The sequence below is a fragment of the Pestalotiopsis fici genome (genome assembly GCF_000516985.1).
Source record: "Pestalotiopsis fici W106-1 unplaced genomic scaffold PFICI_Scf_10, whole genome shotgun sequence".
NCBI classification, from domain to species: domain Eukaryota; kingdom Fungi; phylum Ascomycota; class Sordariomycetes; order Amphisphaeriales; family Sporocadaceae; genus Pestalotiopsis; species Pestalotiopsis fici.
The window spans coordinates 1,717,058-1,728,723 of record NW_006917100.1 but is presented as its reverse complement, the minus strand read 5'-3'; the positions used below and the strand labels follow the sequence as shown (position 1 = coordinate 1,728,723).

Here is an 11,666-nt window from a genome sequence, read left to right as displayed (position 1 = left end):
AGGCCATTGCTGCGGGCTATGAGGCTCAAACGTTGAAACAAGCATGTTGAGCTTGTTTCGACCGTAGACACATCAAACTGCCAGGGTGAACATCTTCCCCTCTATAATCAGCTTGGCAAACTGGGCCTACTAAGAAGCCCACGGGCGATAACGACGTGGGATTTCGCGGAGGCGGGATATGATGTCTCGATGATTCTGCAAACAGATAAAAAAGGGCTGCTTTTGCAAAATAATGTCAAGGTATAGTTTCGCCAACTATATCACTGATATTAGGCTTCCAAAAAGGCCGATAATTAAATGCTGATGACAAACTACAGCATCCAACTTGAGCTGGGAATTGGTGGACGAATGCGATTAAGCTACAGGTATAATTGTAACTAAAAGTCCACTACGGCAGCAAAATACAGGGAACAAGGGTCTCGGTATGGACTGCTTCAGGGCCTTCCAACCTTCTTCGCAGAGCCGCTGTACCGCTGAGCCGGACAACTGGGGTCAGTGGGGTCAACCTTGTTTGATGTACCAATAATGAACCCTGCCAATCGTTTAAGCGCGGCTCTGTAACACGTTGGAAGCAACGTCCTAACAAGAATCCCCCATTGTAAAACGTCGAACACGGACCCTCTTTCCAGCGACTTCACTGTACACTCACTACCTGCCTTATGATGCGAGACCGACTGCAGTGACCCATGTTACTGCTGCGGACTTTCTTTCTGCCTACCTATGTCCATTGGCATGTGTTCCGACGGTCACCTTCTGTTTGCCCGATTCGACTGTCGTCAATAAGCTCCTCGTCGGCTTGTCTGTTCGATTCAGCGCCTGTCAGTCGGAGACAACAAGTGAGCCGACATCCTGACCCTGCACCCTGTTGTCGCGAAAATCCACCTGCAGTCGATACGAGTATCCGCAGTGGATGCAAATGCTTTGCCTGGGTTATCAAGTCTCCGGAATAACCAATGGAATGTACAGTGACCGCTCCTTGAGCCAGGTCGCCGAACGAAACCAAATGTTACCCGTGGAACCTTGTTTTGGCCTGTGTGCAAAAAGAACAGACGACGACGACGTCGAGGACAAGAATAACAAACATGGGAGGGGCTAGGCGTTTCTGATGCCACGTATAGACCCGTGATCAAGCTTACGCTCATGAAGCGCTTCGCCGCGTTTGCGAAGGGTCGACGAAACTGACTCTGATGTCAAGGTAGCGCGTCATAGGTTGCACCTATAGTGCTTTTCTCTCTTCCCGCTGTATAGCTTCTCCATACGTACACTTTCTCAGTCCCCAATGATGATGATGGTGGTGTGACTAGGCTCGCCTGCATGCAAAGTGAGTACACACAGGCGCCGAAGCATTATACAATCGAAGCGACTGCTCTTGCTCATTTCGGATCGATCTGGATGCCGTCCTCGGCCCTGGCCGCATTCGAAAGAGCCTCAGCAAACTGGAGGGGACAAGGGCCCCGGATTGGGCAAGGTACGGTATAGCCGAATTCCTGGCGAGCGCACGTTCTCCCAAGACACTCGATCTGGCTAGGTATACTGTTTTGAGTTCCACTGTGGGTGGCTGCCAAGCGGATCATGCCAAGCCCCAACTGTTCTCATCTTGTCACAGTCACCTCATCTTTCTCCCCTCCAAGGGTTGCGAGTATGGCTTGTAACAAGAGGCCACATCCATCTTGCGGTGTGTGCATGGCCTTGCCCTCTCACACCCACCCAGCCCACCCTGGACCCCGGGCCCCGGCCTGGTACGTCTCGTACCTGGCTGCTATCTTATGCTGCTTCTGTCCGAACATGATGAAGCACGAAGGTGCATTATTACCCGCCGCATCCCCCTCGTGATTCTCTTTTATCCTGCTCCTTCTTCTGCACCACAGGTTATACCTTTGTATCAATCACGACGTTGTTGCGCGCCTCCTATTTTCTTCTTTTCTTCTTTCGCAGCTAGCGACCACGCTCTTTTCATTGCCCAACTGGCTTGGCTGCTTACACTCTTTTTACAACGAGACAACGACAACAACAACAAGTAACAGTTACATTCATCCTCGGTGCTATCTGGTCTCGCAAAGAACGACGATACATTCGATTCGGTTTCCATATCTTCTTGTATTCTCGTATCTTCTGTTGTACGACGACAAATCAAAGCATATTCTTGCCTAGGGCCTATAGGAAAGATACCCGTCGTGGACTATAAGGAATTACAATATTATTTGGTGCCTTTTACACAGCAACTACACGATTTTATTCACTTCGATTCACATTCAATTCTTCAGCGGCGAGTCCTGCTTCATTTTTCCAACAAACCTTTTTCAAACTTCGATTCTTCGGCCGCACCGTCCACCCCCACAAAAAAAAAAGAAAGAACACCTCAGTTCATATACCGACTTGAGATCCTGCCAAGCAATATGTCTCCTCCAATGCAGTTGACGTCTCATCTCAACACCCCATACACACCCACCAGTGATGCTCTTGATCGCCATGACTATGGCATCTCAAAGAATCGAAAGCTAGTCTCCACTGGTGGCGGCAGAGCCTGGAGCGAGGATGAGGTGAGCCCTATACTACGCCGCCTATCATGACGAGGACCATGACTAACTAGGAATAGGAAGTATATCTTCTCCAGACTCGTCTTCAGAAAATGCCTTACAAGCACATTGCAGCTCACTTGAAGAAGACTGAGCTCGCTTGTCGCTTGCACTACCATCAATTGAGTCATGGAAGCAACCGTCGTAAGCGGACCACTTCAGTGTCCTCTGCCTCTTCGTCGGGCCACTCTCCTATCCTGCCAGCCATTGTACCGTCTCCAATCAATGAGTGCTCTTCTCGAGACAGTACTCCTCCCCAGAGTGCGGGCGGCTATGGCCCTGGTTCCCCGGGACCCGTCCACCTCCCGAGCATCATGGCCAACACAAACACCTCACCTCGGTTGCCTGCGATTCTGCCTAAGCCGGCAGCAATGAACTTTACAACCACGGCTATGTCACCAAGTCTTGGTTACCCCACGCCTACCATTGCTGATGCAGCCCGGTGCCTCGGACCTTCTGCATTCCCGCAGCCGTCTCCAATCACCCAGGGAACCGCACCGTTGCGTCTTGACTGCACCCTCCCGCCGCCCACGGCCCATGTCGACCTGCCGCGCTTGCAGTCGATCTACTCGGCCCACCGGTCGTCGTTTTGGCACACCATTGCCAACGACTATGGCACTGGGGCGAGCCCTATTGTCTTGGAACAGGCTTGGAAGGCGAACATCCTCACCGCTGGTAGCCAGACCCCTATCACGCCCATGGCCAGCCCCAACGACCGCGATCTGATCTATGAAAAGCAGGACAAGACTCGCATCAGCGCCATCCTCGGCATTGATGCCAACCCACGCAGTCCAAAGGAGCGCGAGATGGTCAGATTACTCGAGGAGGGCAGGAATAGTGGTGTAATGGCCATTGCATAGAGGATATTCTTTGCAGGGTGACGTTCATGTAGATCAACATCTTGCTTGATGCTGCATGAAATAAAAGGTTTTGGCTTCGCTTCTCATTCTTCTTGGTTTTTGGGATTTTGGATTGTTTCCCAGTTGTGTCTTTCTTTGCGTTGTTGTTTCTAAGCACCAGCCATTTTGTTCATGCTCGGAGTTGGGTTGGAAGGGAGGCGCGGGAAAGGATATATCAGCACATGAGGAACCATGGCAGGGTGCTTATCCATCATGAGTGTTAACGGCGCCCATGATGCATGGAGTAGTGAGTGAGCTCTCTTGAAGGACTTGGTCCGCAGGAATTGGATAGTGCAATGGAACCACACGTGGCAAGACGAGACGAGACGGTTCTATCGCCCATCATCACGATTGATGACGAGAGCTTGAGTCTATACTTTGAGGGTCTGCGGAGTGTGCTGTATAGTGGATTAGCTCGAAATGGTAGAGCAGAACAAAATATTCACATTGAAAAGTAGAAACCACGTTGGCAAATATGAATACATCTCGAGTGGCTGCTGATAAGATCTGGTACCATTGTCATGTCTGTTTTGCTAATACGGTGGAATAGCCTAGGTAGTCTACTCTTCTTAATAAATGATAGTATCGTGGAATGCCGAGCGATAAAGACTTATCATATGCAAAACGTCGTACTACGGGCATCACACATGAATATATGTCATCATCTCCGGACAAAGGCCGGGAAAGGACCCAATTCTCAGCTGCACCTCAGTGGTACGCACCAGCTAACCACTCAACAGTTAAAGATTTCCGAGCTGGTTGCATGACGTCTCACGAAAAGGACTCCACTCTTCCACCTGCGCGCCTCACAGGAAGCGGGTGATGCTCGCCGTGAAATGCCCACACCAACTGATTGATTTGATTGATGCAAGACGGGGAATCACCACACTTGGATCCACAAGCCAGCAACAATGAGGTTAAGTTTGTTCCCCCTTCTTTACCCCACGATTTTTCTCCTCTAATGCACCAGCTGGGGAAGGAAAAAAAAAAGAAAAGAGGAACGCGGGTCAGCACAATTAGGTTTGGGCGGATTGGACCACAAGGAAAACGTTGCCGATTATTCTGGAGATATCCTCAAGGACACAAAAAGGGATTGTTTTTCTTCCTTTTTTCTTCTTCTCCGTCTATTCGACCAAATATCATAGTTTCCAATACATTTGAATTTTCTCCTCTTTTTCTCAAAAAAGCCCCCCCAAAACAGAGAACAATCAAACAGACGATTCAACTATTCATGCCAATTGGCAGCTACTACGTACCTTTAAGCTCACCCCCGCCGGATACACCATCAATTCCCCCGCATTCTCCCCATACTTCACATTTTTGCGGAGAGTAGGGAGGAGTTACAACAATTTATTATTGCGGCCATATATACACCAATCATACCAATCATATCATTCATCCTCTTGTGTATAGTCGATACAATCATGAGCGACGCCAGCAAAGACGTTGGATCTGGGTCGATTGATCCCAAGGCAGATCCTCAGTACATTCAATTCAAATGTCTTCCGCCGGGTGGTGCACTCAACAGATGGTCTCATACCATTACCCGAGAACATGACTTTCCGGGAGCTCAGGTAGGATTCTTTCTTCCTCCTAATGATCAATATCCATGTTAATCTTTCCCATCTCTTCACAAGAGTTGGAAAAAGATTGTGCCAAATTATAGGCTTGCTAATGTGACTCGGTTATGTAGGCCATGCTCTACGGTGCAGGGGTGCCAAACGAGCAAATGATGAAGAATGCGCCTCAGGTCGGCGTAGCGACAATCTGGTGGGAAGGCAACCCGTGCAATACCCACTGTGAGTCCTGTTTCTGTATAGACAGCCGCTTCCGTTACAAGGCTAATTACTTGTTTACAAGTGCTCGACTTTGGCAAGATTGTAAAAAAGTCCCTTGAAAAGCAGAATATGCTCGCGTGGCAATACAATGCTGTTGGAGTTTCAGATGCCATCACCATGGGTGGTGAAGGTAAGCATGTATAATACCCAATTATACTCATGTCTTGGCACGGTGGAAAAGCTTCTCATTTACGAAAAGAAAGGCGCGGGATCTCGTTTACAGATGCTTGCTAACTTTACTACCTCCTTTCAGGAATGCGGTATTCGCTTCAATCTCGCGACCTCATTGCCGACAGCATTGAGACGGTCACTTGTGCACAACACCATGACGCCAATATCTCCATCCCTGGTTGTGACAAGAACATGCCGGGCGTCGTCATGGCTGCTGCCCGGCACAACCGCCCCTTTATCATGATCTGTAAGTGCTAAGATTCTGTGGTGCTTCTGGTTTTGCATGGCTTTCTAGAAGAGTCTCCCTTCAAGAGTTTATTTCCCAGTCCCATATTGTTGTCTCGGGAAATAAAATTTCTACCTCTTATCTGTAGCTCGAGCGCCATGGTAAAAACTTTTTTAATGCTCAGAGCAAGATGGAGAAACTAACAAACTGCGATTGGTTAGACGGTGGAACTATTCGCAAGGGCCACTCGAATCTGCTCGAGAAGGAAATCAACATCAGCACTTGCTACGAGGCGTCGGGTGCGTATGCCTATAACCGGCTCAACGCAAAGACAAACCCGGGCAGTGAGGGCCGCACGCCGAGCGATGTCATGTCGGATATTGAACACCACGCCTGTCCGGGAGCTGGTGCCTGCGGTGGCATGTACACGGCCAACACCATGGCGACAGCCATTGAGGCCATGGGCCTGACGCTGCCGGGCTCGTCGTCGTACCCGGCCCTCTCGCCCGAAAAGGCGCGCGAGTGCGAGCGCGCCGCCGAGGTCATCAAGACGACCATGGCCAAGGATATCCGACCACGCGACCTCATCACCAAGGCGTCGTTTGAAAACGCCCTCGTGGTGACCATGATCCTGGGCGGCTCGACCAATGGCGTGCTGCACTTTCTCGCCATTGCCAACACGGCCGAGGTGCCGCTTACGCTCGACGATGTGCAGCGCGTCAGCGACAAGACGCCTTTCCTGGCCGACCTGGCCCCGAGCGGCAAGTACTACATGGAGGACCTGTACAAGATTGGCGGCACGCCGTCGGTCCTCAAGATGCTTATCCATGCCGGCTTGATCAACGGTGACATTCCCACCGTCACGGGTCGCACCCTTGCCGAGAACGTGGCCGACTGGCCCAGCCTGCCGCCCGACCAGAAGCTGATCCGGCCCCTATCCGACCCGATCAAGGAATCGGGCCATATCCGCATCCTGCGCGGCAACTTTGCCCCCGAGGGCGCCGTGGCCAAGATCACGGGCAAGGAGGGCCTCAGCTTCACCGGCACGGCCCGCGTCTTTGACGCCGAGAGCGAGCTGAACAATGCCCTGACGCGCGGCGAGATCCCCCGAGGCGAGAACCTCGTCCTCATTGTGCGCTACGAGGGACCCCGGGGCGGCCCCGGCATGCCCGAGCAGCTCAAGGCCTCGGCGGCCATCATGGGTGCCGGCCTCAACAATATCGCCCTCGTCACCGACGGCCGGTACAGCGGCGCCAGCCACGGCTTCATCGTCGGACACGTCACGCCCGAAGCGGCGCGCGGCGGCCCCATTGCGCTCGTCCGGGACGGCGACACCATCACCATTGATGCGGTCAAGAACCGCATCGATATTACCAACGTCACGGATGATGAGCTGGCCGAGCGGAGACGGGCCTGGAAGCCGCCCGTGCCCCGCGTGAGAAGAGGTGTGCTGGCCAAGTATGCTCGTCTTGTAGGTGATGCGAGCCACGGCGCCGTTACCGATCAATGGGAGGATGACGTCGCTGTGCCGAAGTGATGGTTCCAAAAGCTTGAAACAAATCAAGAGTGTAAATAAGTACTGGGGCAGATATATGATGGCAAGCTGGGGTACTATATCAAGTGCTTCTGTGTGTCTAGCTCAAGATTCGTTGCGTACCTACATGATTTGCTCTAATGAGGATGTATGCCTTGCCAATCGGTACCTCTAAGCAATATCTCAACCCTGCAATGCATCTTTCACAAAGCGCACTCGGCTGCCAACATGGCTAGAGGACTTGAACAATATGAAACATCAAACGACATGGGCAGTGATGGAATTATATACTGTTGTAACACAGCTGTATGTATGTCCTAAACTCGTCAATACTCAGTAAGCCTCTGGCAATCCTGTCACCCCCGACTGATTGTCACTACCCAATGCTTTACAATACATCGTACCCCTATGTGATGAGCCCATCTATTGGACATTAGATCAGAGGTTTGACAAATCAAGAGGATTTTCTATAATGACCCCGAACCCCGAACCAGGAAATATCAACACACGACGCCAATGGGGAACGACAAACATCCCCGAATGTCAAAGATCCAATCATGGGCTTGTATCGGATCTTTGTCCTAACCCGGTGACCTAGCCCTACATTTGGAGAGGCTGAAAACATATCATGATGAGTGCTAGTCGTTCCTCGTGAATTTCAAACTTTGCAAAGTAGGTTGTTGGTATGCTTATGGGCTCGCCCATCCGCCAGCAACATCGACCCACTCGGCCAAGCAGGATCCCTCCTTGCCCTCAACATCAACAATGTCGGTGTCACAGCGGCAGCGGCAGCCAACACCGTTCTCCTTCTCGGGATCCCACTGCTCAAAGTATTCGTCCTCCTCTTGGCGCTTCTTGGGATCAAGCGTGGTCTTTTCGAGGAAAGGCTCGCGGGGAAGCTGGCGGGATGGGGCATTGGCAGGGCAGTGCTGGATGGTGGTGTGCCGGTAACCAAAGTCTCGGAAGTAGTGAATATCCTTGACTCCGAGCAGAGCACCAGCAGCCAGAGAGTGAATTGGAGCATCACCCCACTAGTGAAGGAATTAGTATACTGTTACGAGTGACGAGATGAATAATGGTTAACTTACTCGCTCCATCCAGAAACCGCCACTTCGATCCATCATCTGGAAGAAGTCCTCGTATTCCTTGCTGCGGAACCAACTGAGTTTCGCAATTTCGAAATTCGACCAGAAGTGACACATGTTGTACTTCTCTCCTTCCATGGTCTCGGGATCAATGTCAGGTAGAGTGTTGGCGCCGGGGTCGCTGCGCAAGATCTCTTCGGGCAACGGCGGCTTGTAGTTGGGGTCATCTTCGGGCTTGGAAACCTTGGGCTTCTCCAGCGGCTCCACAAACATCTCCCAAAGTCCCTGGGAGGTGATGTTGTTGAGACGCTTGTAAGCAGAGGCGTAGCGGAAGATGTTTGGAACGGTTTCCTTGAGCTCCTTGACGGCAATGGTGAAGCCATATGTCTTGTTGTGCTCAATCATCTTGAGGAAGGGATCATAAGTGATGTCGCAGAAGTACTTGATCTCTGGCTCCAAGCGCCAGTACCACTCGTATTTGGCGAGGAGAGGGTGCTTGTAGAAGAATCCAGAGTAGAAGCGGCACATGGCGTGGTAGGACTCGAGACCACCGTACATGACAGCAGCATCTCCCTGCTTGGCGATACCCTCCTTGGCGATCTTGGGGTCTATCCACTCAGGGTATCCCCACATCTCAGGACCAACACGGCCAAATTCAACCTCACCCGAAGTGTAGTTCTTGATGACATCCTTGAAGGTCTGGTTGAACTCGCCGTCGTTGAGGAAGACATATGGGTAGTGGTACCAGCGGTTGAAGTGTCGCTCAATAGACTTGACCGACTGGATGACACCGTCCAATTCCTTGTTTCGGGCGAGGACGACGAAGGCAGCGTTGGCACGAGGTTGGCTCGTATCGGGTTCGAGACAGCCAGTGACAAATACCTTGTCATGCTTTTCGCTGATTTTTCTGTCAGGCGGATGGCGTTAGCAAACAATCAAGCATGACATTTGATAAATTCTGATGGAGTTCAATGCGTACCTAATGGCTGGAGGAGCACCAGCAGGCATCAAAATCCTGGCTGGTGAGCTTGGGTGTCGAACAAACAACACCAGGATAAGGATGAGGACAATGCATGGAAAGAGCACAACCACTCCCAAGGGAACAGATATGCTCGAATTGCCCTTTAATCTGAGCGGCCTCTTGAAGAAGGCGAGTCGAGATGCTAGGCCCTTGGTTTTGGGCTTGCCTTTCTCGTCATTGGTAGGCAGTTGCGGTGCAACTGTTGGCACGCGCTTATACGCACGCCGGAAGAGATCCATGGCCATGGTTCTCCAATGATAACGACTGTAATTAATCCAGCGTGGAGATGTTTGTATGGATGAAGGAGGTTGTCGGATGTGTTTTACACTGCAGTTCCCTCCAACCCGATGATTCTGGTTGGAATGGGCGCAAGGATCGAGTAGCGAATGTCAAGGTCCCCGCAGACCCTCGATAAGGGGCAGGACGCTCGAGATGGGAATGCGGTTGCAGTGATGACTTCCTTTATGGTCGTCACTGCGATCGGGAGAGGGTGTTGCAGTTGGGGGCTGTCGATGGCGGCAGACACGCGTCCGAAGCTTGGCGTCTGTCTCAACGATGGCCTGGCCAATTGCAACCGGTCAGCGGATGCGATGGCCAAGTAGGAAGATGACGCTGACGATGACAGTCGTCAACAGTCGTCGCTTTAAGCCAGCAACAAGGCAATGCGGTGGGAAGAGAAATGCTGGTGAGCAGCCAGCAGAGCTCGAAAAATGTAGATGGTAAGAAGGAAAAAAAAATTACGAGACAGGAGTCCGGTCCAGACTTGGGAGGACAAGATTTGGCCTGAGCGACCAGGGCGGCGGATAGGTAACGTTGGTTCGTTCGCAGTGCGTGAGACTTTTACCCCATAGGCTCCCCCAGCTTGCTGGTCAATTGGTCCAGCCAGTGTTCAATGCTCCTAATCAGCAGCTTGGGGGAAGAGAAAAAGGGGAACCCTCCTAGCAAGCCTAGAGCTTGGCGACCCATAAAAGATCGGATCAACTTTCGCCGAGCCCCCTATGCTAACGTAAACCTTCTGGTAGTGTTTTGTTGAATAGTTAGGTAGCTGCAGAGTAAATAGGGGGTCGATGCATATATATTAATGTAATTTAATAATTTATATAAAGGGCTATTTTTAAAAGGTTTTATAGTATTCCTATTATGCAAGGTTTTTATTAGCTGCGTGGCAGCTAGTATTTCCCTATAGTGCTATAGTTTAATATACCCTTTTAGCATAAATCTAATTATGCTGGATTATTTTATTATAATATATTCCGGGGAAATAGAAAGCTTTTTCGGCACTAAAACCGTTTTTTTAAATGCTTTTAATTTTTTTTTAATTAGGTAGCAAATAGGCCGTAATTCCCCTAAGCTCCGTAAAATAATTTAAAATGCAAACGCCGCGCCTGCTATTATTTCCGTTTTAGGCCTGCACCCGGGCTGTAAAATGGAATAATTAGCCAGAAAATAGAATAATTATCTAATAGCTAATAATTGCAAATATAAATAACCCCTTAAATCCCGGATTTCCCGTTCCTTTTTTTTTTTTTTTTTTATTAATTTTCCCGAATCGTAAATCTACCCTTTTATTATTATTTACCACTATAGTATTACTCCTACGATGCCTTTATCGTCGATACCGTTAATTTTATTAATTTCGGCTTCGCTATTAGTTCCTTATTATATTTATTTTTTATTTTTTTAAATCCCCGCGAAATAAGCGCGATTTTATAATATTGCTAATATATATCTTTTTTTAGATTTTTGTTTAAATATTCCGGTATTTTTTTTTTAGTTATATTTCCGGTAAATTTTTATATAGCAAATATTTTGCAAATAAATAGCTAATAGGTATTTATAGCCTAATTTTTAACGCGTTTTCCCGTTACCGCTATAATACCGGCTTTTTTTAATAGCGGTAAAAATCCTTTTTATAAATTTTTTTTTTAAATAGGTTATTAGTAATTTAAAGCTAATTCGCTATAATTTAAAAGATTTTTTATTACCGCTATTTTTATTATATAAAAAATTAAAAGCCTCCCGAAATTTAGCCTCGTTATTATAATTTTAAAAATAAATATTTTCGAATTATTTTCGATATATCGGCGGTATACCCGCGAATTATTAACTAACCCGAATCCTAGCCGAAAACTCCGATAAATGCGAAAATTGCTAAATTTTTAAAAAAGCTTATATTTAAATTTATAATAGCTGCGATTTTATTTCGAATTAGCTATTAATTTCCTATAGCCCGCCCGTACCGTAAAAACTGCTAAAACCCGTTTTATAAATATATATAAATATTTTCTTAGCGAAATATTTATAAATTTTAAAATT

The 11,666-nt window shown here is 48.9% G+C and overlaps 3 protein-coding genes across 3 annotated transcripts; 2 read left to right on the top strand and 1 right to left on the bottom strand.

The window, feature by feature from the left end:
• Nucleotides 1-2,396: 2,396 nt before the first annotated feature.
• PFICI_12751 (uncharacterized protein) lies at nucleotides 2,397-3,436 on the top strand (the record flags this gene model as incomplete). Its single annotated transcript, XM_007841332.1, has 2 exons — nucleotides 2,397-2,540; nucleotides 2,597-3,436. The coding sequence occupies 2 exons, from the start codon at nucleotides 2,397-2,399 to the stop codon at nucleotides 3,434-3,436; spliced, it is 984 nt and encodes a 327-aa protein (XP_007839523.1).
• Nucleotides 3,437-4,899: 1,463 nt separating this feature from the next.
• Nucleotides 4,900-7,247, top strand: PFICI_12750 (dihydroxy-acid dehydratase; the record flags this gene model as incomplete). Its single annotated transcript, XM_007841331.1, has 5 exons — nucleotides 4,900-5,049; nucleotides 5,169-5,274; nucleotides 5,336-5,443; nucleotides 5,567-5,731; nucleotides 5,932-7,247. 5 exons carry the CDS (start codon nucleotides 4,900-4,902, stop codon nucleotides 7,245-7,247), a joined length of 1,845 nt encoding a protein of 614 aa, XP_007839522.1.
• A 686-nt stretch (nucleotides 7,248-7,933) lies between these two features.
• On the bottom strand, nucleotides 7,934-9,595 carry PFICI_12749 (uncharacterized protein; the record flags this gene model as incomplete). The annotated part of the gene is made up of 3 exons (XM_007841330.1): nucleotides 7,934-8,275; nucleotides 8,333-9,236; nucleotides 9,309-9,595. The coding sequence occupies 3 exons, from the start codon at nucleotides 9,593-9,595 to the stop codon at nucleotides 7,934-7,936; spliced, it is 1,533 nt and encodes a 510-aa protein (XP_007839521.1).
• Nucleotides 9,596-11,666: the final 2,071 nt, after the last annotated feature.